This window comes from Arachis duranensis, chromosome 4, assembly GCF_000817695.3.
Source record: "Arachis duranensis cultivar V14167 chromosome 4, aradu.V14167.gnm2.J7QH, whole genome shotgun sequence".
NCBI lineage: Eukaryota > Viridiplantae > Streptophyta > Magnoliopsida > Fabales > Fabaceae > Arachis > Arachis duranensis.
Genome location: NC_029775.3, coordinates 7838707 through 7863641, shown reverse-complemented (window position 1 = coordinate 7863641; position 24935 = coordinate 7838707). Strand labels below are relative to the sequence as shown.

The 24935-nt window shown below is 33.2% G+C and overlaps 3 protein-coding genes across 6 annotated transcripts; all 3 read right to left on the bottom strand.

Moving 5' to 3' along the window:
• Nucleotides 1-3985: 3985 nt before the first annotated feature.
• Nucleotides 3986-7919, bottom strand: LOC107483125 (LOB domain-containing protein 4). The gene is made up of 2 exons (XM_016103747.3): nucleotides 7612-7919; nucleotides 3986-4770 (listed from the first exon to the last, which is right to left on the bottom strand). The coding sequence occupies exons 1-2, from the start codon at nucleotides 7798-7800 to the stop codon at nucleotides 4438-4440; spliced, it is 522 nt and encodes a 173-aa protein (XP_015959233.1). The 5' UTR covers nucleotides 7801-7919; the 3' UTR covers nucleotides 3986-4437.
• Nucleotides 7920-14643: 6724 nt separating this feature from the next.
• LOC107483126 (uncharacterized) lies at nucleotides 14644-17345 on the bottom strand. The gene is made up of 2 exons (XM_052260173.1): nucleotides 17058-17345; nucleotides 14644-15151 (listed from the first exon to the last, which is right to left on the bottom strand). Exon 2 carries the CDS (start codon nucleotides 15142-15144, stop codon nucleotides 14869-14871), a length of 276 nt encoding a protein of 91 aa, XP_052116133.1. The 5' UTR covers nucleotides 15145-15151; nucleotides 17058-17345; the 3' UTR covers nucleotides 14644-14868.
• Nucleotides 17346-18396: 1051 nt separating this feature from the next.
• Nucleotides 18397-24449, bottom strand: LOC107483123 (pentatricopeptide repeat-containing protein At1g02060, chloroplastic). 4 transcript variants are annotated; one of them, XM_052259855.1, is made up of 6 exons: nucleotides 24145-24449; nucleotides 21935-22076; nucleotides 21118-21258; nucleotides 18957-21035; nucleotides 18719-18830; nucleotides 18397-18558 (listed from the first exon to the last, which is right to left on the bottom strand). In XM_052259855.1, exons 3-4 carry the CDS (start codon nucleotides 21249-21251, stop codon nucleotides 18962-18964), a joined length of 2208 nt encoding a protein of 735 aa, XP_052115815.1. In that variant the 5' UTR covers nucleotides 21252-21258; nucleotides 21935-22076; nucleotides 24145-24449; the 3' UTR covers nucleotides 18397-18558; nucleotides 18719-18830; nucleotides 18957-18961. The 4 variants fall into 4 exon arrangements, with proteins under 4 accessions (XP_052115815.1, XP_052115816.1, XP_052115814.1 ...); XM_052259856.1 differs by lacking the exon at nucleotides 21935-22076 and having other exon boundaries at nucleotides 18752-21035; XM_052259854.1 differs by lacking the exon at nucleotides 21935-22076 and having other exon boundaries at nucleotides 18752-21035; nucleotides 24189-24449.
• Between the last annotated feature and the right edge of the window lie 486 nt (nucleotides 24450-24935).

Below are 24935 nucleotides of genomic sequence, written 5' to 3'. Positions count from 1 at the left end.
GTTATTTAAATTATATTTTTTATTATTCAATTAAATTTTTTATATTTTTTAATTAATTTTTTTATATTTTTAAATTAAATATTTTATATTTTTATTAAAATTTATGGATTTTTTGGCATTATTCAACTAAACAATCTAATAATTAAAAATAATTTACGTATTATGGAATAAACTAAATTTTTTGTGTCTTTCAAATTTTTTTTTGTGTTTTTCTTCTATTATTTAACTAAAAAATTGCACAATTTAAAATGATTTTATTAAAAAAATATTTTTCACTTAATAAATGTCAAGAGGGTGGGAGATCAGATCATCTCTATCAAATTTGTGGTGGAGGGAGATGCTTTCCATGTGATTAGCGCCTATGCACCGCAAATGGGTTCGGACGAACAACACAAGATAAGGTTTTGAGAGAATCTAGAGAGTTTGGTTCAAGGCATACCTTTGGGAGATAAGATTTTCTTAGGAGGAGATTTAAATGGCCACGTTGGGAGAGAAGTGACTGGATATGGGAGTATTCACGGAGGCCATGGTTTCGGGGTGATCAATGCCGAGGGTAAAACTATTTTGGACTTTTTCTCAACCTTTGATGTTCTCATCGCAAATACATGTTTTAAAAAGAGAGACGAACATCTTATAACCTATAAGAGTGGCATGACAAGCTCTCAAATCAACTTCTTCTTGTTGAGGAAAGTCAATCGAAAATTTTGTATTAACTGTAAAATTATCCCGGGAGAGAGTTTGACAACACAACATAGGGTGCTCGTCATGGATTTTCGCGTTGAACAAAAGTTGAGGAAAAGACATCATACGAATAACCCAAGGACGAGGTGGTGGCGGATGAAAGGTGAAAAACAAAGAAGCTTCCTAAGACGGGTAGGAGAAGAGGCAAAGTGGGATGGGAATGGAAGCGCGAAAGAAATGTGGAGGGAGATGGCAGAAGTTATTAGAAGAACAGCAAAAGAAAGTTTTGGCGAATCTAAAGGAATAGGACCAAGAGACAAGGAGTCCTGGTGGTGGAATGCGAGTATACAAGAAAAGATAAAAATAAAAAGGGAATGCTTTAAAGAGTGGTCTTTATGCCGCAATGCAGATAACTAGGAAAAATATAAGGTGGCTAAGAAAGAGACAAAAGTGGCTGTAAGTGAAGCAAAAACAAGAGCATATGATGGTCTTTACCAGTCTTTGGGCACGAAAGAAGGAGAAAAAGGTATATATAGAATCGCAAAGAGACGGGAAAGAAGAACGAGAGATTTGGATCAGGTTAAGTGCATAAAGGATAAGGATGGAGAGGTGTTGGCTCAAGAGGAAAAGATTAATGAAAGGTGAAAGAGCTACTTCTACGAGTTATTTAATGAGGGACAGAAGACTCTTCCGAGCCTTGGTCGATTATGCACAAGGAAAGCAGATCAAAACTTTGACTACTATCGAAGGGTTCGAGACTTCGAGGTAAAAGAGGCTCTAAAGTAGATAAAAAATGGCAGGGCAGTAAGACCTGATAATATCCCGATTGAGGTTTGGAAGGGTCTTGGAGAAAAAGGAATCAACTGGTTAACCAAGCTTTTTAATGAGATTTTAAGGTCAAAGAAGATGCCTGATGAGTGGAGAAAGAGCACCTTGGTACCTATCTACAAGAATAAAGGGATATACAAAGTTGCGGAAACTATAGAGGGATTAAGCTTATGAGTCATACTATGAAGTTATGGGAAAGGGTGATAGAACGGAGGTTGAGAAAAGAGACACAAGTAACAGAGAATCAATTTGGATTTATGTCAGGAAGATCTACCACTGAAGCGATATACCTATTAAGAAGAATGATGGAGAGGTATCGTAGTAATAAAAGGGATTTACATATGGTGTTTATTGATTTGGAAAAAGCGTATGATAGGGTACCAAGGGAGGTCTTATGGAAGGTTTTAGAAAAGAGGAGAGTAATGATCGCATATATTCGGGCAATTAAAGACATGTATGATGGGGCCACAACTAGTGTGAAGACTCAAGGTGGTGTGACGGAGGAATTTCCTATTGGTATAGGATTACACCAGGGATCATCTTTAAGTCCATACCTTTTCACATTAGTCTTGGAAGTACTAACAGAGCACATCCAAGAGCCTGTGCCATGGTGCATGCTTTTTACCGATGATATCATCCTTATGAGAGAGTCAATGGAAGACCTAAATAAGAAGTTTGAGTTATGGAGAGAATCTTTAGAAGTTATGGTCTGTGCATAAGCCGTAGCAAGACGGAATATATGGAATGTAAGTTCAGTCTGAGAAGGAAAAATCCCAATATAGAGGTGAAGATTAGAGAAAACATCCTAGAAAAAGTTAAAAGTTTTAAGTATCTTGGGTGCATCATACAGGATAATAGAGAGATTGAACAGGATGTAAATCATAGGATCCAAGCAGGTTGGTCAAATGGCGGATTGCATCTGGTTTTATATGCGACAGAAAAGTTCATTTAAAACTTAAAGGTAAATTCTATCGCACCGCTATTAGACCAGCTATACTGTATGGTACGGAGTGTTGGGCGGCTAAAGGGGAGCACGAACATAAGATGAGTGTGGTAGAGATGAAGATGTTGAGATGGATGAGTGGTCATACGCGATTGGATAAAATAAGGAATGAAGATATAAGGAAGAGAGTTGGAGTAGCACCCATTGTGGAAAAGATGGTTGAATTGCGTCTCAGGTGGTTTAGACATGTGAGAAGAAGACCGATAGAACATCCAGTCAGGAGGGTGGATGAGATGGAAGATGGACAAAGGGCGAAAGGCAGAGGAAGACCTAAGAAGACCATCCATGAAGTGGTCAAACGAGCTCTACATGTAAACGGTCTCTCTGTAGACATGATACATGACAGAGCACAATGACATCGTTTGATTCATGTAGCCGACCCCACTTAGTGGGATAAGACTTTATTGTTGTTGTTGTATTTTTCACCTAATAATAAACAAAAATATTTTTATTCAAATATAATTAATAAATAAAAATATGTTTTCATATGAAATATTTAAATATAAAATTATTTTATTTTTCGAAACAATCTTTTGAATAAAGAAAACTAATTTTTTTTTATAAACTCACCTAAATAAGTCTTTAATTTACAAATATTCTAGGTTTACTATAATAGATAAATTTTGTAATCACAACTTTATCCACAAATAATATAATTAACATTTCAAAATTTATCTTTCATCTTATTTTCAAATCTTGTTTTAATAATCTTTATAGCTGAAAAAAACATTAAATTTTTATTATATTTTTTTAATTTATGTATACTTAATATTATAAAATATTTCTTGAAATATAATTATAATGTTTTAATTAATATTTTAAATTATTTTAAAGTCTCAATTAAAAATAAAATTATATAAAAAAATTATATTTTACAGTTCACTTCACACATATTTATTATATAAAGTGTGTTTGTGTCGTATTATATTTATGGAATATTTAAAAATATATTATACAAATAATATTAAGCATATGTAAGTTGAGTAAAAAATTTTAATTTTATATATCACCACAAAAAATTTAAAAAATTCAATAAAAATTTATTATCATAGCACCAATTTATTAGAACAAACCACTCTAAGAAACTGTTATTTGACCTATTTTTTATTAATAATATTAACGGGATTAAGGATTCAATACAACAAAGTGTGTGAGCGCTATAAACGTGTCAGAATTCTAATCACAAAAAAAAGATTATATTCTCTCTATAAATTTGATTATGTACTATAGTGCGACCCAATTATATTTTCATGCATCTACTTTTTCAATTACTATTGTGTTCTATTACTTATTAAACATGTCTAAACTTATATTTTTCTTAATCTTTCATTAAGAAGATGTGGATTAATGTATGCATTAATGAAAACAAAAATGAAAAAAGGGTCTAATATTTATAAATCAATGTTATGCAAGTTGGTGTATCATTCACTTTGAATTCATCAAGGAGCAACCCAACAATTCCAAACAAGACAATCACACCATAAATTTGTCTTCCATTTAATGTCAAGTGATAGTATTAATATTTACACAAAATGTGGCCAATGAAAAAACCACTTCAATTTCTCCCGATCAAACTAATTCAAGCGGGCGAACGGCCTCCGCCACAGCTCCTCCACAACTGCAGTACCCCGGCCGCAGCCGCCACAACGAACCCTAACCGCCACAAAATTGTAAAAAGCCAACTTTTTTTTTCTTTTCCTTCTAATGTCTCAATTAGATAGATACTATAAGAAAATTTTCAAATGTTCTTTGAAACACTAATATTTCAGTAATTTTAATTGTTGATTTTAAAATATATTTTTATAATTAAAATCAACGGTAAAAATTACTGAAACTTCAGCGTTCCAAGAACATTTGAGATTTTTTCCATACAATAAACCATAGACTATATAATATGTAATTGCAATATCATAAATGAGCAAGAATTATGACCACATTGAATCATCATAGCTGGCCTGGTCCACCACCATGTCCATACCAAAAATAGGCTTGGCCTGTGAGTCCATAACTTTGGATGGTGGGGACCCACTATTGGTTGGGCTATTGGGGCCCATCCCATTAGAAATGTAATTGGGTTGGCGCATCTTAAGGTGGACCACCTCAGCTTGGGCTATGGCCAATTGGGCTTGTAGCACATCAATTTGTTGTTGAAGAGAAGAAATTGCACCTACACAACCATAAACAGGGTCTCGGACTCTAGCATTGGCCTCATACACCATGCTACTCACTGCATCCCTTCTTTGATGCATTGGAAGGTCCTGCAAAGCATTGTTGAAAAATTTTGAAATTTTAAGTAAATTAAACGCATAAAATATAAAATCTTAATTAGGTTTAAATGATAAAATTATATGATTTAATAGAAATTTTTAAAAATTGATTGATTCGTTTAAAATTATAATATAAAATAATTTTAAGAATTAAATTGAAATTCTGTCACGTTGTAAAATCTACTATGGTGATTTAATGTGAAAATACAAAGTGATTAATAAAAAAAGGTAAATATGGATACTCTATAGTTCTCATGTCTTCCTAGAAGAGAGATGTTAATGACATATTTTATGAATTACTTATAAGTAGTAATTATATAACCAAAATCCAAAACAAGTTATTGTATAGTTTTACAATTAGAACCACATTATTGAGACTATTTTCAATTGTAGCTACCAAGCTCCAAAGATTCCACTTAATCTCTTATAATTTTTTAAAGTAACCACTAAATTACTATTTTAATTTGATTATCCATACTGAATTACAACGATGGCTAAACTCTTATTTATATAACTAATCCCTAATTAATACCAACTAATCCTAATGGACTTATTAATGGTGAGTCTATAATAATATCACATAATTATTAAAAAGTTAATCTAATTTACTTTGAGGGAAAAATAAAGAAAGAAAAGTAGGGTAGCAAAGTAAAAAAGGACAAGAAGATTGAATTGATTAATCCAACATGGTTTTTGATAAGTAAGCAATTTTATTCACAAATTGCTGTTTATTTTAATCCAGATTAGATATATTGAAATGATTTGAGAGACAGGTTCACGTGGTGCATCAAGGGGGATGTAAACTCAAATTTCTTTTCTTTAATGATGATAGAAAGTGAAGACTAAATCTTTTTAATTTGGTGCACGATGATGTGAATTACAAAATATAAGTTGGTTGACATGTCATATTTGGGGTTCATTATAAATTTACAATTGGTGCTTGATCTTGACTTTGGATACGAAAATCACATGTTCAAGGTCTCATTGGCTAATCCAAATGACTATTTATATGGTGATGAAATAAATTGTTATTTTAAGATAATAGGTTAATCTACTTTATATAATTTAACGTGTTACACGTATTACATATCTTGGGTGACACGTATTACTATCATATCATTACATTTGACAAAACAAAAATTGGGAATACCCTCAAAATTAAAAATGTGAAGTGATAAAGGCAAATACAATGAATAATAGTGACCTTTGTTGAAATATGAGAAAAATACAAACAAATTAAAGAGATGAAGATGTATGATAAACCATCATGAAATCTTCTCTGTCTTTACAAAGTTTTCAACCGTTGCTTAGAAAAAAAGCCACCTGGTTGTGTCGCTTGCTCCATTGAGATGAGAATTTTGTAAGATAAATATATTGGTAGTGCAGGGTAGGAGAACATATTGATCCTTAACATTCTTGTTGGATACAAGTAAAGGTTCTGAACAACTAAGGAGCTCTGGTTCTGAGTACTTTCTTGGAGAATCGTTGTGGTCGTTTGCAGCATTATTGCAATTGCTTGTTCCTCTTGTAGAGACCCTGACTATGTTATATACATAGGTCCACAAATATACGTTTCCCATCTGAACTATCACGATAAGCGCACAAAGTAAATTATAGTTTAATATGAATTGAGTTGGAGACTTGAAAGGGTTGAAAAGCTAAATTCTAAGTTGGTCAATAATAATAATAATAATAATAATAATAATAATAATAATAATACATGTTATTACTATTCTTGCAAAAGTACTTGCTTATGCTAGTTATGTATAAGTCCCCTCCAAAGTTGTTTATATTTTACCATTAAATATTTAAAGTTGTATGTCGTGTTCAAGAACTATATGTAGTAAAAAGCACCACGCGTTGTTGATATTATATTGTCCAAAATAATTAGCACTCAATTTCACCTCTTATTTGATGTGTGCCCTGAACAGAGCTTTACTTTTTCTGAGAAAGCGACTTCAAATAAATAATCAATGTTTGTAAGAACTAAGAAGTAACAGCCCTTTGTAACTTTTGAGTGGAGGTGGAAAAGAAAAATTAAGGTTAATGTGTTAATAAATAAGATTGAAGAATTTATAGTTCAATCCACAATGTCTGAAAATTAAAGTTCTATTCTTTGTGTTGAAGCATATTATTAAAAAGACTTAGTAGTATCAACATAATTAATCAACATATATATATATAAACACTACAAACCAACCAAAAAAATAATAAACACTACTAAATCCTTCTGAAGAGTCATCAATATACTAACTCCAATCCTTTTTTTAATAGTCATAAAATTTGCAAGAGTATACTTGCCAAAATTATATGACATACTAAAATTTGATATGATCAGTTTATAATCTTTCATTCAGATCATATTTAGGTCTATAGTCATATACCAAAAAAAAAAAAAAAGAATTCAGGTTAAACAAGTTCAATCCAGAGGTGAAAAGTTATTAGAACAAGTTCAGAATATATAGCAAAAAGTGAAAATTCCGAGGATAACTAAGATATGTTAGATGATAATTTAATCAAATTTCTTAAATTATTTAACGACTCTTAACTATCAACTTCACATAAAGTTAACTGTACATGAGCTTAATTTCTACCGTAGCAAAATAACAAACACATTCTACCCTATAATAATGTTAACATCTACTTGAAGACATAATTGGGAAGAAGATTAAAAGAGTAGTGAAGTATTTAGGTAATATATCCACGAAATTTTAGATTCAAATAATCATAACTAAGGGAACTATTAAGGGGTAACATTTTTAATGTAAAAAGGTGGAAATTGACTAGAATGGATTAAAATATAAAAGGAAAAAAAAGTTGTTAGTTAATTACCTGAAGCATCTTGTTGACATTGCTGGCACCAAAGACTCTATGAACATTAGCAAACTTGTGGGGTTCATCAGCTGGGAAATAGGGAGCAAATACACAATCTTGTGCACACCTTCTCCTTAGAAGCTTGCATGCTGCACATGGTGATGCTGCACCCTGCTTCCTCCCTCCACCACCACCTTGTTCCTTCATCAATTCTCAATTAAGGGTTCTTGTTTTTGGAGGGAAATTTGAGAAGAATAATAATGGCTATATATATGTGAAGATGCAATAATAAAAGAGATATATGGAACTTGGAAGAAGAAAAACACTACTTAAGAAAGAAAAAAAAAGTGAGAAGCATGTGGGGAAGGAAGGAGGGGTGGCCTGCATTATAATAATAAATAATAATAATTATGTTAATATAATATAATTTATTATAAGGTAATGCCAAAACAGCATAGAGCCAAAGAGCAAAAGCAAAGAGCACGAATATGGTACAAAATATATTAATATACACAAATATTTAAGTAAGACTATTCTTTAGAAAAATATATGCTTATAGACAAAAGTAGATATTGTATGAGGATTTTCTTCTTACCAAAATAATGATAGCCGTTGAAGTTAATTGTAATTTTCTTCTTACCAAAATAATGATAGCCGTTGAAGTTAATTATAATTTACAATACAGTTAAAATTTTTTATTAAAAATCCACTTATTTTTTATTATTTGAGTTCCATTTAAGAATCTGTCCCTGGCCAATAAGTTGCTATATGTACAAGATGAGATTTAAACTTTCGACACTTGTTGTTTAAGCGGACAAATAAACTAATCATTCGACCAACCCAAGTTGATTAACAACTCACTTTATTTAGTTCTACTATTGTGTCCTCTTTCTGTAGAAAAATCTCTCTAATCTCTATCAACTTTCTTTTATGAGGTGACATTTAGGGTGTCATTACATTTTATAAATTTTTTTTTGGGGTAGAACTTAGGAACGTGGTTTACAAATTAAAAAAAAAAATAGAAATATGCTTGTTTGAATTTATTCTTTAAAATAGAAATCCTAAATTTTTATTTACCGTTAGCGATATATATATATATATATATATGCTTTAGGGTTGACAAAATAAATGACTTTGCTTTAGGGACACCAACTATAATAAGATTTGAGTACCCTGATTTAGGGACATGCATCCCCCCAAACCCTTATATATTTAACGGTTTATGTATCTTTTCATATCCTTAAGAAATTGATATGTGAATAGAGTCATAAGGAGACAACATTATTGAAATGGCATATATTCATTATTCACCGAGAGACAATAGATTTTGGCAAAAGCTAACTAATGATATTTATTTATTTAAATAAAGTTTCTCAAAATCTTTATTTGAAGTTGAGGTTAGTAGTGTGAAATGGGTGAGTGTTTTGTTGTTGAAATAATGAGAGGACAATAATGTAATGCTTTTGTTCAAAGGAGAGGAGGTTAGGATGCTATTTGAAGCAACCTACCATCAATAATGAAGACTGGCATTGAACGAATGGAATGATTGCAAGCCTTGTGAACTTTAAAGGGACCAAAAGGAATTCTTAGGCAGCTGAGTTAGGTAAAGCAATGATTTCCCAATTCTGATTTGATATATAGAGATAATGAATTTAGTGTATAATGTGTACTATAAGAATAAAATTGAAATTAAGATAAATTAATAATTAAATTAATTAATTTTTAATAATTTTTAATTTTAAATTAAAAAGAATAAAAATTTGGAACAACGGCAGTTACGTGCACACTTTTTTCTACGCACTAAAAAATCTGTCAAAACTTTTCACTCACCACTGCCCATTTTGACGCTATAGCAACCTCCTTTCGACCATTTATTGTCGCCGCCGCATGTTGCCGGACGTTGTTTTGCCGGCGTCATTTTCCGCGACTATTAACTTTTTATCTTTCTTTTTTCTTTCTTAATTGGCAGAACACAGTAACTCACAAAATGCAATGGCAAGCAGAAGTGGCGATGCCACTTCTGCTTCTGCATCTTCTTCCTTCTCGAGTTTTAGCACATATCTACACGCGCTCTCTCACACTCCTTATCGCTTTGCAACCCGTGCTGTCTTAGTCTTCACCTCTTACGACGAGATGACCCGCCTCCACACCCGATCCGTCTCCCACATGCGCTGCACTCTCCGCTGGTACGACTTGGTCGCCCTCGGCGTTGGTGGCATGGTCGACGCCAGCGTCTTCATCACCACCGGACGCACCGCTCATCTCTACGCTGGTTCTGCCGTTGCCCTCTCCTATGCAATTGCAAGTCTCTGTGCTCTTCTTTCCACCATCCTGCGCTTGACAACTCCCGCAACACGGGAATCAAATACAAAAGTGAAAGCCTTTTTTTATGCAGATGTTCATTACATTAGGTCGGCGGATGGTTATTTTTATGTCTAATGCGGATGGTTATTTATGTAAGTATAATTAAAATAATCTGAATGTTCAATACAGTAGATATGCAGATGGTTGTTTTAATGAGCATTTGAATGATTAGTTTATTAGATTGGGTTGAAGCATACAGACTTAACATTTTCAGTGGTGATCAGTTTTATATGTAATCGGATGGTTATTTTAATTGGGGGAGTCACGACGCTGTTTGGACTGCTGGGGTGAAAGAGCCTAGCAGCGGAAACAACACAAATATCAAACACAAGAATAATATAGAAGCACTCACAACACAACATGGTAGCAACTATGAACAATCAAATAAAGCAAGTAAAGCAATAATAAGAACACACCGAGATTTTAACGTGGCAAACCCCCTCAATGTGAGAGGTAAAAACCACGAATCGTCCAAACCAATGAAATAGCTCCACTATAATTAAATGAGATACAAGAGAGTCTCAAACAAAACAAAAAAAACGTGCATATAACCAGCCAAAATATCAAAGCACCAAAGCTTACAAATGAGAAGTAAGAAGATGAAAAATACCCAAAAAATAGAGCTACTGTTTGAAGCCTATTTCTCTCTCTACAGACCTCCAATTAAAATCTCCACCGTTCATAATAAAGAACAAGATAAGAAGAATCTACAGTCTAAATTTCATGTCGATCCAACGGTGAAAGAATGAGAAATAGCTGTTCAAAGAATGCTGCTCTGTGTAAAATTGGGAAACCTATTTTCTCTCTTGCAAAGTCAATTTCTCTCACTGCATACTTTCAATCAACATCTCCACCGTCCATAATGAAGAGCAAGAAGTTCAAATTTCAAGTCGATCAAACGGCGAACGAATGAGAAAATACCATTTGAAATTTATTGCTTTGCATGAAAACGGAAATTCTGTTTTTTCCTCTTCTCTTTCACTTTGTGGCTACATTCTACCTCTCAATGACTCCCAAAATCTGAATTAGGGTTGTAACACAATGGATGCAAAAGAGACACCAAAAACTTGGGCTTACGCCTCACAAAGAAAAGAAAAAAACTCGACAGAAGTGGGTGACAACACTGCTAGGGTTGCTAGAGGGGTGATCACAGCGTTGTTAGAGTTGCTGAAGGGGTCAGACGCTGCTAGGGTTTGGTAATGAGAAGGCGATGGTTTAAATTTAAAATTGAGGGGTAAAAATTGCTTGTTACTAAACTTTAGGGGGTGTTTCTTTAAAATAAATTAGAGGTACTAGATTAATATATATCTCATTAGATACGATATAGATTTAGAATAAATAGATAAAAATACATATGAAAGAATTTAAAATGAACAAAGATATACAGTAAAAATTCGTAAATATTAAATACACATCAATTTTTTTTGGACAAAAATGTTATATCATTAATAAGGAGTTTGATATTGACAAATCTTTAATGTATATTTTTATTCATCAAAAACAATCTCTAAAATGCATTTTGATATTTATAAATCTTGATATGTATTTTTTCCATTCTAAATTCTTTTCTGTATGTTTATGCGCATTTACTCTTCTAAAATGAACTATGTAACATAACAATTCTAACTCATTTAGAACTCATATGCAATATCTACCATTAAAATGAGTAACACCTCTTTTTAATTATTTTTAGTAGCCATAAAGCTTATCTTGAGGATTTAATTTTGTATATGCACAATTCTACTACTTTACATTACACGCACTAAAAGAAAAGTGAAGAGTACTAACTTCATTTAAAATATGTTTATGTATTTGTTTGTTTTCACTAATTTTTTTATGTATAAATATTTCTATGTAGAATTTGCTACACTCAGTCAAGAACTTTTTGTATATCAAGAAGTGTTTCAAAAAAGAATAATTTCACATTTTTTCAATATAAATTATTGTCTACAATTAATTTAATAATCAATAAGATGTGGATCAATTTAGTGTCCTACACTCATTATATAGCATAATATTTTTCTTGTTAAGAAGCCTTGGTGCAGGACAAAGTGATTGGGAGTAATTTATGAGGTCAAGGGAAATGGGATCAAGTTGATGTGGAAATGAAGCACCTCTTCATTATCATGTAAGCATACAAAGTGGCAATTTGATGGTCAAGAGTCAAGACTCAAATAAAAGAAGGGCAATGCTCAAGAACGTTTGAGAGAAAAAGCACAGCTTTATTTTTTCTTTCGGTTGTTTTGATTTGATACATTTCAGAAAAACAAAAGTTTGAAAACAGAAAGAGCAAATACCAAATTCAAAGCAAAGGGGGCCCATTTTGGGAAGATGTCATCAATTTTTTTGTCCCCAAAATATATACTTTGCACCTTTGGTATCTCTTACTTTTGGTAAATTTTTGTTACAAACGAGGGATTAATCGGTGCAGAGTTTATGTCACATAATTAGCATTGTCTTTCAAATGATAGTAGCATTCAAAGAGAGTAGTTAATAAGTTAGTCAAAGAAATACCAACAAATGTTAAAAGTATAGTGCTAAACGGCTTACACTTAGAATGCATTATTAAGAGAGTTTCTTAGTTTTAACCATGATCAAGGGTAAATTTATTAATAAAAATTTAATCTATTCAATAGTAATTTTTTTTGTGTTAAAGGAAATCATCCTATTTTTTTATCCTCTTCCTAGCTTCGATTTGTAAAGGGTTAAAATAGAAACAAAGCATTTTGTGTAATATATATTCAACCTTAGATCTAAGCAGTCAATAAAGAAGTTTTTTTTTTTCCTTGGTAAAGAAGCTTTGTGACGCTTAACTAAGGATCCTAAACGCATCAATGGAGTATTAACCAACAAAATGAAGACAATTTGTAGTACATATAATCATGACCCTGTCAAATCATAATTTCTCAATGTACTTTATTTTCATGCTCGTTCTTAGAGAGGTTGGGCGGCATGAAGGGATAACTATGCTGATGGGGAACATGATTTTGACTTTTGGGAAATCTGGTATTGCCCAAGGACATAGAGAAACGGTTCATTGGAAAATAATAAAAAAGAAAAAGAAAGAAAAAAAGAAAAAGAAAGGAGATCTTACACAGTTTACGGCCATTGATGAGAGAAAGAAAGATGAGAAGGGGAAAAAAAATAAAAAATAAATAGTGGTAATTGAAATTTTATATATATCAATAGTAAATATTCAAAGCATACAAGGGTGGAAGTTTAACCTGAGTAATTTTCCAATCCAAAAGGTTGTTCTAATCTACTAAATCTAGTATACTTTTTATATTAAGAAAAAACTAATTGGTCCTGGTAAGAAGGAACAACAGTAATTGATTAGTAGTCCCTTACTTTCAAAAATAATTCCTAGCTAGACTAGTAAGGGCAGCAGGCCCCTCTTTACTTTCTTATACAATCTTTTAACTTGTTGAAGCAAAGTGAATTCGATCGTGTTGGAAAGATAACTATCGAAGAAATTTAAGGTTGTGTTTAGTTTGTGCTTTCATTTCGTTTTTTTTTTTTGAATTTATTGTTTTAAAGTTTTTTTCCTTCACAAATCCTAAAACCAGAAAATATTAAAAATAAAAAACAAAAAATAAAAATGCAAACCAAACATATTTAATTTTCACAACCAAAATGATTTGCTTATAGTAGGAGAAAAAAAGCAGAGGAGGGATTCACAATAAAGGTCTCAGATTTGTTTGCACATAAAAGGTGCAATTGGTGGCCATTTACAAAGTAATGCAGAGTGACTTTTATCTTGATTACATTGTCATGCATGAGGGTCCCTATTATGCCTTTTTGCTAGGCCCTTAACAGAACAAAAAAACAAAGCATGGCCAGCAAGTAGGTCAAGTTTTTGTCACCAAGGACTACGGGGAAGGGAGAGGAAGCGTGTCTGTGAGATAGCATACTCAATGAACAATCTAGGAATAATGTGCCAAAAAATAAATACACTATATAAAAAGAGCCAGAGCAGATGTAATAAGGTTGTCAGCAACACAAAACAGAGCAGTATGTAGCAACTAAAACTAGAAGCATACAACTACTAATTGAAACTCCCTGTCTATCTTCTGCATGTTCTAGTTGAAAATGTTTCCTATAGATCCAGCCATGGCAGCAAACCCCCTATTTACAACGTTGATTCATCACTCTAGACACCAGTGTCATGGGGACTCTAGAAAGTCTCGGGCACAAGTTTGTTTGAACTGATCAAAGCCTCATTGTGAAGATTATCCACTTTCCATAATTACCATGATTTGAATGATGGATAAAACCTACCACCTGGTTTATCATTGTTTGAGGATATGTTAAATCATAGGTGCACCTGCACCTTCATAGTCCTTGGAGATAAAAACAACCTACTTGCTGGCCATGCTTTGTTTCTTGTTCAGTTAAGGGCCCCTAGCAAATGAAAAAGATGATCCAACCTCTAAATCCACATCCCCACTAAGTAGACAATTGTGAATACTACCTCACCAATTGAGAGAATTGTTTTCAAGTTGATAGTCAACAATTTAGTTAAGTGCAAATCCAAATCCTTCTCCAGCAACAAAAATGTCAAATAATTTGTACCTATTATTAGACATTTAGACTGTAGCCAGTAAGCTATAATTGGTGGTTTATATATTGCTTATAATAGTTGTCACTGTGAAAATACACTTTGCACCCCAGAAAAGAGAGAAAAGCTTAAGCTAACTTGGCTTTGCTAGATTGACTTTGAAACTGTAATCAACAGAATAATAGTCCTCCAACTCAAGTGCCAGCCTAGAATTCTAAGCCATGACAGGGACTAGGAAATTCTTAATTAACTATCACATGATCAATGAGCAATATTTCCTTTTTAGTTCCCAACTACTTTGCACAATAACAAATGCATAACAAATAAATTGCAAAAAAGGAAAAAAAAAATAATTAGGTGATGTAGCGAGGAGGAAGCTCGCCTTTCTTGAGAAAGGAAAGAGAGTACTCTGCGGCATCAATGAGGTCAGCAATATTGTGCAATGAGCGCTCGTCCGAACCTACCCAGAACATTGCACGAACCTCTGCTTTCTTCGCTAATCTAGCTGCAAATGTGAGTGGCAACTTCGGCGAGTTAAGGCTTCGCAGTATCTGACGGTACAGTGACAGGACTCGCCCTCTGTTCTTAGCTAAATCCTCAGCTGTAGCCCATATCAGACCACTTCTCATTTTTTTGCTGTAACAACACAAGACAATCATAATGAGCAATGAAACTAAATCCAAACTATTGAACTTTGTACAATTGAAGCATAAGTATGTTTCCTTTTTTAACTTTGCTAAATGGTAATTTTAATGCTTGTATTCAATGCATTGAAAACTTAGGTTTGCATTTTCAATTGAAAATTTTTCCACTCCTTAACAAGTGTGGCAAGAGTTTTCATTAGCAACCCCCAACCCAAAAAAACCCTCACACACACCTTTTTTTTTTTTCACTTATTCCATACCCAAAATATTAAAGAGTGGAGCAAATTAGATTCAAATACTTAGGTATAAAAGAAAGTCAAACACCCCCTAAAAAAACCAGCATGTTATATATATATAGTCTAACTGCAGTAATTAGCATTTCATATGATAACCTAATAATCAAGATTATCCATGGGAATACATAAATTCCTGTCGGCAAATCCAAATATTGCGATGTAGCAACCAAAATTTTATATGATAAGCGAGGAAATATCACCTTCAACATGATAGAAGACACAAATACAATACATAGGAGCACGAACCAGCAATTCCACACAAAAATTGCAGCAAACAAAATCGCTGAACACACAACTAGAACTAATTCAAAATGGAGATGAACACAAACCAAACAACAACAAAAATAGTAGCAAATGACATAAATAAAAAGGAGGGGATCCTCCTCCAGAGCGTGGGATTCACTAACCATGAAAGGAAAGAGATATCCAGAAATCGCCAGAGAAGAAATCGACAAATTCGCTGCTGCTTTCGTAATATTTCTTTGGGTTTTAGGAGGCTTATCATTTGGAGAATAAAGCGATCGTTTCTCTTATTAAAGCAATACGCTTGTTTTTATTGAGAGTAAATACCAAGTTATACTTAAGGAGTTCATAACTAAAAGAAAAATCAAAATGCACATAAATCATAGCCTAAATGCTAAATCCACCCAAATTCATAAAGTTCACCACCAAATGAAATAAGGTAAAGGATTCGACGGTACCATAATGTTTGAACTAGTAAATGGTCACAGTAACAAAATATCATAGTTATCAGAATCGAACCAGTAATCAACCGGGTTATATGACCGGGTTACCGGGTCATTGGTTCAACCAGTGGGTCACTAGTTCACCCAGTTGACTCGGTCATAATTAAATAAAAATATAAAATTATAAAAATAAAAGCAAAGCAAAGCTTCTTGGTAGAATATATGTATTCAAGTTGAGGTACATTTTGCATAAATGAACGGAGAGCTTATCTCATACAACATTTTGAGTATATTTGTCATTCTAAAATGAAACATTCAAATGTTTTTAAAGCAACACAACCCATCAAATGTAGGCAAAATTGGTCTTGCTATGGATATCATCAGAGGACTTGAAACAATTCATTTAAACATCCTTCTAATTTTAAGTTTGAGAATGCCTATTAGATCCAACTGAGTTGCAGGCTCAAAATGCAATTTTTCCATGTTGCTTATTTCCAAATGTTACACTATAACAAATGTTTAATAATGAAGTGCAAGATGTAATCACAGAACTCCCACAGAATTCAGAGTTTTGTTTATATTCAGGCCTAAAAAAGCTTTCACCTGCAATAGAATCCACCAAGGATTCTGCATAGTATATTTCCTCTATTATCCAGCAAATTCAACAACAAATTCAACTATTCAAGTATAACTCTGTTATGGAGCAACAAAATTAAACTCAATGATGTTATCCAGCAACAAAAAAATTTGCTCAGGTTCAGCAACAATTCTAAAAAACCAAATACAACAGCAACAACCACCAGATTCAACAACAATTCTAATTAAAATTTGCTCAGGTTCATCAACAATTCTAATTTCACCGAAATTGACACTGAACTAGTGAAAGAACATGATCGAAAACTCGAAGGGAGCTCACCTGGTTGACTGGTTGCGAGACGGCTACGAAACAAGAAGACGACCACAACCACCACCCAAAGGAGCAGATGCTGCTTGATTGGTTCCGTCTGCTTCTGCCGCCGACGAAGCGAACGCAGGGGCACGAGACCGCGACGACGACCTTCAGTCTCAGATGAGTGCGAGACCGAGAGAGTGATGAGGTGATGAGGCCGTGAGAGACTGAGAGTGACGACTGACGAGGCGAGGGGAGAGACGAGAGAGTGAGGGACTGTCGAGAGAGGAGAGACGAGGCTGGGGATTGGGGGGTTCCATTTAGCTTAGTGTTTCATTCAACAGAAAACCCCGGGGGGACCAATGAACCGGGTTAAATGAACCTGCTGAGTCACCGGTTTTACTAAAAACCGGCTGGGTTGAACCGGTTTCCACAAGGTCCAATGTTTGTCCGGTTTGACGAGTGGCGAGTGACTCAGTCCGGCCAAATAACCAAGTTTTCGATCTAACCGCTTGGATCGGTAAGATTTGATAACTATGCAAAATATGTTTTTAAAAATTTTTTATAATTACTAAATAGTCTTTATTTAATTTAATTACAAATTAATTTTTTTATATTATTTAATTATAAAATTTATTTTTTATTTTATAAATTAATATGTTATTATTTATCTATTATGTTTATTAACAATTAGAAACAAAACAACAAAAAAAATCTTCTAATAATCGTAACCTCCATAAATATTTCATAAAAGTTGAAAAAATTGTGTTTGTTGGTAATTCAACTAATTGGAAGTACAACCAATCGAGTGAATTTCGCATGACAATATGGATTTTTTCAAAATTCAATCAATTAAAAAAATCGTATTTGGTTGTTGGTAATTTAATCAATTAGAAGTACAACCAATCGAGTGAATTTCGCACGACAATATGAATTTTTCCAAAATTCAATCAATTAATAGTGTTACACAATGAGTTTTTTCATATCAATTGATTAAATTTTGTACCATATACGTTTTTTTTCAAAATTCAATCGATTGGAAGTGTGCGCTGCGCTATATTACGCCATTATAATTTGCTCCAATACTTTTGCCTGTTTCTAATTAAGTAGTTAAAGATTAAAACAAAAATATCAGCAAATAAACCAGATTAAAAAAAGTTTTGTTGGCCTTTTTAGTATATTAAGAACACGTTCACGATGAAAAATTTTATCATCAATATAGGTGTCTAAACGATAGATTGTGCGATCGTCAAACAGAGATTACCTGTATAATATGGATCAATTTTCTATTTTGATCAAATTGAAGACAACTCATCTTTAGTTAGCAAACGGGTCAATTATATAGATCAAAAAATGTATTTGCTGAAATACCAGTTAACTTCACCAAATTATGGGAAATAAGTACATCTTGTTCTACTTCAATCTTGAAGAGAATATCACCTTAACCCTTTCGGCTTTCAGCAGAAACGGGCAGACATGGCTTCTTCTCACAAAGAAAAAGGTCCTACCACTATGTACTTTAGAAGACCTGTAAACACAACAGGGGAAATGGAGTAAGTTTTCAACAAATTGGATATGTTTTAAAACTTTAATATCTGCCACAAACTTGGCTTGATTACAACAATTAACATGAACAGGTTAATCAAGAAAAAGAAACAGAATAATGCGTAAAGTATAATGTTACTTGCCATTACAATTGATCTATTGGACACTGGGCTTACCTGCTTCTGCGCAAAAGCTTCTCCGATCTACATTCACTCAGAAACTACCATCCACAAATAACTGTCCCTAGCATCTTATCTGTCGAATGTTTTAAATCAATTTTGTTTGTGTCAAACAAAAATATTCTAAAGATGAAACAGAGATAACTATGCAGCATCAGAAGCTTATTATGCTATCAATATATGAAAAAGAAGTGAATTTAACACGCTTTAGGTCTGGACTCTTGGCATTCTCTTCGATATAAATGCAGCTTCCTTTAATCTCCCTCCTGCCTCTAGAGCTGCTATCAGATCATTTAGGCATGTCAGTTCCTGATGTAAACCTTTCTCCGCTAATTCATAGCATAAATTAAATGCTTCTGAAACCTTGTTAATTTTACAAAGGCCCTCAATAACTGAATTACACAAGTCAATATCAATATTTCTATGATGTTCCATACTAAACAACAACAGCTTGCATGCTTCTGGTAGCTTTCCTCTTTGGCAAAGGAATTGAACCACTTCTTCTATTTTAACACGGTATCCATTCTTATAGTGCAACTCAATAATCTGAAATGCTTTATCTCGCAGTCCAGAGCCAAAAAGGAGCAGTAAATTCTCAGTTGACAGGTTTATATTTTGTCTAATATTTCTCTCCAGCATCATGACAATAAGGGAGGTAGACTCATGAACACAACCTTTTTCCAAAAGTCTTGACAATATAGAATGCAAGGTAGATGTTTTAGGTTTATAGGAGCTCTTTAGCATTTTCTCTAGAGTCTCCTTTGCAAGAAGAGGCTTATCCTTCCGAAGAAAACCATCAATCAAACAATCATATATCTCAAAATCAGGAACAAAATCTCTTCTTAGCATCCATACCAAAATCCCATAACCATTTTCATATCCGCCTTCTTTACAGTGCCCCATAATCACGGTCTTATATGATAGGTGATCTTGTGTTCCCCTTTTCATTAGCTGTCTAAGTAACTTCTCAGCCTTCTTAGTTTTCCCATGTTCACACAAATATTGAAAAATAGGACTATATGAGGCAGCAATCGGCTTGGAACCATAATTACTTAACAAGGTTTCATTCTCATATAATTCATCAAACAGCTTCTCTGCTGCATCATAGTCACCTCTCTGACACAAACTCCGAATCAGAACACTGTACGAGGCTGAATCTGCTGGGACTTGAAGGGTTTTCATGTTTTCAAACACCTTAAATGCTTCATCCAGGTTTCCTGCAGAACAATGTGCATGAATTAATATATTGAAGGTATATGTATCCGGTACGAAAGTCCCATCTCCCATCATTTGGCCCAAAATATCCTTTACCTTGTCCAACTTTTGTCCCTCACATAATCCTTTTATCAGAGTATTGTACGTAATTACATTTGGCTTTAGCCCCCTACTAGTCATCTCTTCAAGAAGAAACAATGCTTTATCTACTTCTTGTTTCATACAATACCCTCTAATCAAAGTTGTGTAAGTCACAATATCAGAATTCAATTCTTTGCATTTCTTATTCATACCATTCACTAAGTTATGCGCTATACTAACCTTCCCTGCTTTACACAAGCCATCAACGAGTGTATTATATGTAACAACATCCGGATCACAATCAAAGCTCGTCATCTCTTTAAAGAACCGAAACCCTTCTTCAATGTGGGAATTCTTGCAAAACCCTCTGATCAAAATATTGTATGTGTACACATCTGGAGTGACACCGTATGTCCCAAGCATTTCATCGTACACAGCTCTTGCCATATTGGTCCGGCCCCGCCTTAGCAATATAGACAAAACACTGTTGAATGTGACCACAGATGGTGATACACCAATTGACTTCATAGTCTCAAAAAGCTTAATGGATTCTTTGAAGAGGCCGGCTGCACCATAACTTCTAATTAAGCTATTGAAGAACCTATCCTCAAGCTTGACTTCTCCATTGGACTTTTTCTCAATGGAAAACAGAAAATTCCTAGCAACATTGAGATTCCTCTGACGACCAAGGATTTCCAACATCATGAAGTAGGATTGAGCATTGTGCGGGAAACCCACTTCATGTGCCCACTTGAAGAACTGAAAGGCCTTGGAAGGTTCCTTGATATGGCGTAAAGTCTGAAGCACATTGGTTTTGGAAAGAAGGGTAGTGAATGAAGACAGCAACTGAGTTGACCAAGGTTTGTAATTGATGAGATTAGCCATGTCTTTGGCTCTTTTACACGAATTCCTTGATCTGGGTTTCTCATTTTGGTGGAGCTCTTGAACCCTAGTATGATTATCTGTCTTCTCAGACCATAACTTCCTGAATTAAATAGATTATGAGAATATGAACAAAACAGGGACACACAAAAGTAGTTTTTAAAAAATTGTATTGGGAACAGCACCTGAGAACAGCACAGGGATTAGAGCTGAAGTTGGAGATTGTAATGAAACGCTCCTTGGTAAATACTTGTGATGAGAGACTCTGAGGGCCACTGTTTAAATCCTCAGCTGTAGCCCTTCTCAGACCACTTCTCATTTTTTTGCTGTAACAACACAAGACAATCATAATGTGCAATGAAACTAAATCCAAACTATTGAACTTTGTAGGATTGAAGCATAAGTTTTTTTTTTTACTTTGCTAAATGGTAATTTTGATGCTTCCAAAGTATTCAATGCATTGAAAACTTGGTGGTGTTTAGTTTGAGGAAATGTTTTCTGTTTTCATTTTCTAAAAATTGTTTTTGTTTTCAAATTTTCAGATTTTAGGAATATATTTGTTTTGATCATTGTTTTCAATTTTCAAAAAAATAAAAACATTGAAAACATGTTTGGTTTGATTGTTTTCAATATATTAAAAATCTTTAAAATAATATTATATGAACAAATTAAATAGTCATGCATAATGTCATGGTCATTAAAAATTCATTCTTCTTAAAAGGTCAGAGTCATGTATAAATTCATTCTTCTTAAAATGTCATAGTCATGCATAAATCCATTTCATTCTTCTTAAACTTCATGTAGTTCTTTTGTAAGTATAAATACAATTAACAAATAAACTAGAACTTTGACACAAAAAATGCAAACAATTTTCTAAGCTAGTTTACTAATAAAATAGCCAAAACACAATTGTAGATTATACTTTCCCTTTAGCCTAGCTACACCGTAATGTTCCCCAACAATTGTAACCAGTTCATTATTTATTTCTTCCCAAAATGCTACCTTAAATGTTGAACATTGCAGCTGCCTATTCTTCATTGGCTCACACAGTATGCCAATAAAAGCCTTTGTATTTTTATTGGACCATTCTTTGCTATCATCAGTTTCAGATTTTCTCCCATCTTATGCTAATAAATATCAACTACTATAAAATATGAGACGCAACAAAAGAAAGAGAGATCAACAATGTTACATGTAACTGTTAGCAAATGGCAGTGGAAGTAAAACAAAACCTAGCTTCTTAACAAAAATCAACACAATGCTAAAAAAATTGGTAAAAACCAAAATCTCCAAGATGGCAATTTGAAAACAGAAGGACATAGAAAAAAAATAATGTTTCATTTTTTTTTCCGAAAAAAAAAAAAGTTTACCAAAAGAATAGTGACTAGAGGCAGCAAAAAGCAATTGAAGAAGAGCTAGGACTGAGAAGATGGAGAGGAGGGAGGCCACACAAAGAAATGAATAAAGAGAGATAGATTTAGAAAAAAAAGAACGTGCTTTTTATTTTTGGCGTGATGAGAATCGAAAAAAGGCACTTCATAATTACATTATTACAAATGTGCAACCACTCTTTCAAAATTTTCAGATGAAAATTGTGAAAACAGAGAATCAGCGTTTCCTTGTTTTCACCTTATTTTAAGAAAGAGTATATACTCATTTTGGTCCTCAAACAATTTCAAACTGGACACTTAGTTCCCAACTAAAATTAATTACTCGATTGGTCCCTAACAATTAATTCATCAGTCACTTAGGTCCTTTATTCCCTAACAATTATTTTGTCCTCCGTTAGAGTTAACGGAATAAAGAACCTAAGTGACTGACGGAATTAATTGTTAGGGACCAATGGAGTAATTAATTTTAGTTGGAAACTAAAGTGTCCAGTTTGAAATTCTTTGAGGACCAAAATGGGTATATACTCTTTAAAAAACATTTCTATAGAAACAATTTTTATTAAAATCAAACAAACATGTTTTCATCTTAATTTTTCATTTTAAGTGAAAATGAAAATTTTTTAACTTATTCCATACCCAAAGAGCGGAGCAAATCAGATTCAAATACTTGGACATAAAGAAAGTCAAGCACATCAGCATGTTATATATATAGTCTAACTCAAATAAGTGAAGAAATATCACCTTCAACATGATCGAAGACACAAATACAATAGATAGGAGCACCAACCAGCAATTCCAAAAGAACAATGCTAGGGTAGCCATCAAATAGCCATCAATGATGATTTAATGGTGTGAGATTGGTGTGAGATTGATTTCATCTAATGGCTCACCTTTCTCTGCTGGTTACATGCTGGCCAAAATTCAATAAAATTGCTGGTCCCTAGACTTTTCCATTCCAAAAATTGCAGCAAACAAAATCGATGAAGACACAACTAGAACTAATTCAAAATGGAGATGAACACAGACCAATCAACAACAAAAGAAACAGCAGAAAATGACATAAATAAAAAGGAGCGCGTGGGATTTACTAACCATGAAAGAAAAGAGATATCCAGAAATCGACAGAGAAGAGATAGGTGAAGATCCCAGAGAAGAAATCGACATAAATAATCTTTTTGGGTTTTAGGAGGCTTATCATTTGGAGAATAAAGCGATCCATTTCCCTTATTAAAGCAATAAGCTTGTTTTTATTTAGATTAAATACCAAATTGTACCTAAGAAGTTCATCACTAAAAGAAAAATCAAAATGTAAATAGATCATAGCATAAATGCTAAGTCCAGTCCAAATTCATAAGGTTTCACCATCAAATGAAACAATTACAAACAAGTTTATAATTTAAAAGAAAGACATCAGTCATAAAAAAAACTTGTGAATATTGATTGTTGATCACTGTTAACAACTTTGATGCTTTAACCGTTTAACAAGAACACATTATAGGATCATTCAACAGAACCACAACGAAAACTGTGTTACGTCATCAAGTGCAATGAGATTAAAACACTGACCAATGAGTGACAAGTAGAATACCAAACACTTCGACACGAAAATGAACGCAGGAAAAAAGAGAAGCTTTGAGATACAGACTCATTTAGTAGAAACTAACATAGAACAACAATCAAAAATCAACCATGAACAAAATCATATTACTAATGTTATTATTAATTTTATTTTAGATATTTGTCCATGAATATATTTATTTGAGTTTAACATATAATTTAAAAAAGCAAAATAAATTAAATCATAAAAAAGGTGAAAAAAACCTGGGAAGAAAGCACTGACGAAGTGAGAGGGGAGAAGCGCTTACCGTCGACAACGTCACTCGGCGGAGACCGGAGAAGCAATTAAGGACGGAGTAACGGCGATTTGGGTACCGACAGAGACGGAGTAGCACTGTGGCGGTAGCAAGTAGCAACGCATGAGAGGTGAGAATGGAGCAGCGACACTGGCTGCAACAGCGCCGGCGACTGGGACGCTGGTGGAGCTGGCAGACGGAGACCAGAGGGAGGAAGGTGACTGGCTGCTGCAGCTTAGGTGGGTGGGTGTGGGTGACGGGATGAAATGGATCCTCTTCGGTATTTTTTTTTTGTGACTTTTTTTCCAGTATTTTTAACACTTGACAATATAATTTCTTATTTTTTGTTTTTTAAGTGGAATTAGAAATAAATAAAAGAGAGTGTGATAAATATTTAAATCTACTTAATATACTAAAACTGAGTTTTTCCCAAGTTACTAAAGGTGACGTGTCGATTTCTCATGCTTCCGCTTTCCCTCCAAAACAAATAATTTTTTTTTCTATTTTAAATTATTTTATTGTAATTATATTATAATTAATACTAAATGACTAATATATAATTATACTAATTTAGCAACATATATTCATTATAATTATATCAAATTAATATTTAATGCACTATTAAACTACTTATCAATTATCAATTAAAAATACTTTTAATAATTTTAATGATAATAATAATCTCAATAATAGTAATAATAATAATAAAAAATCTTTGTTATCCAATTCACGTATATCAAATAATTTTTTAAAATTATT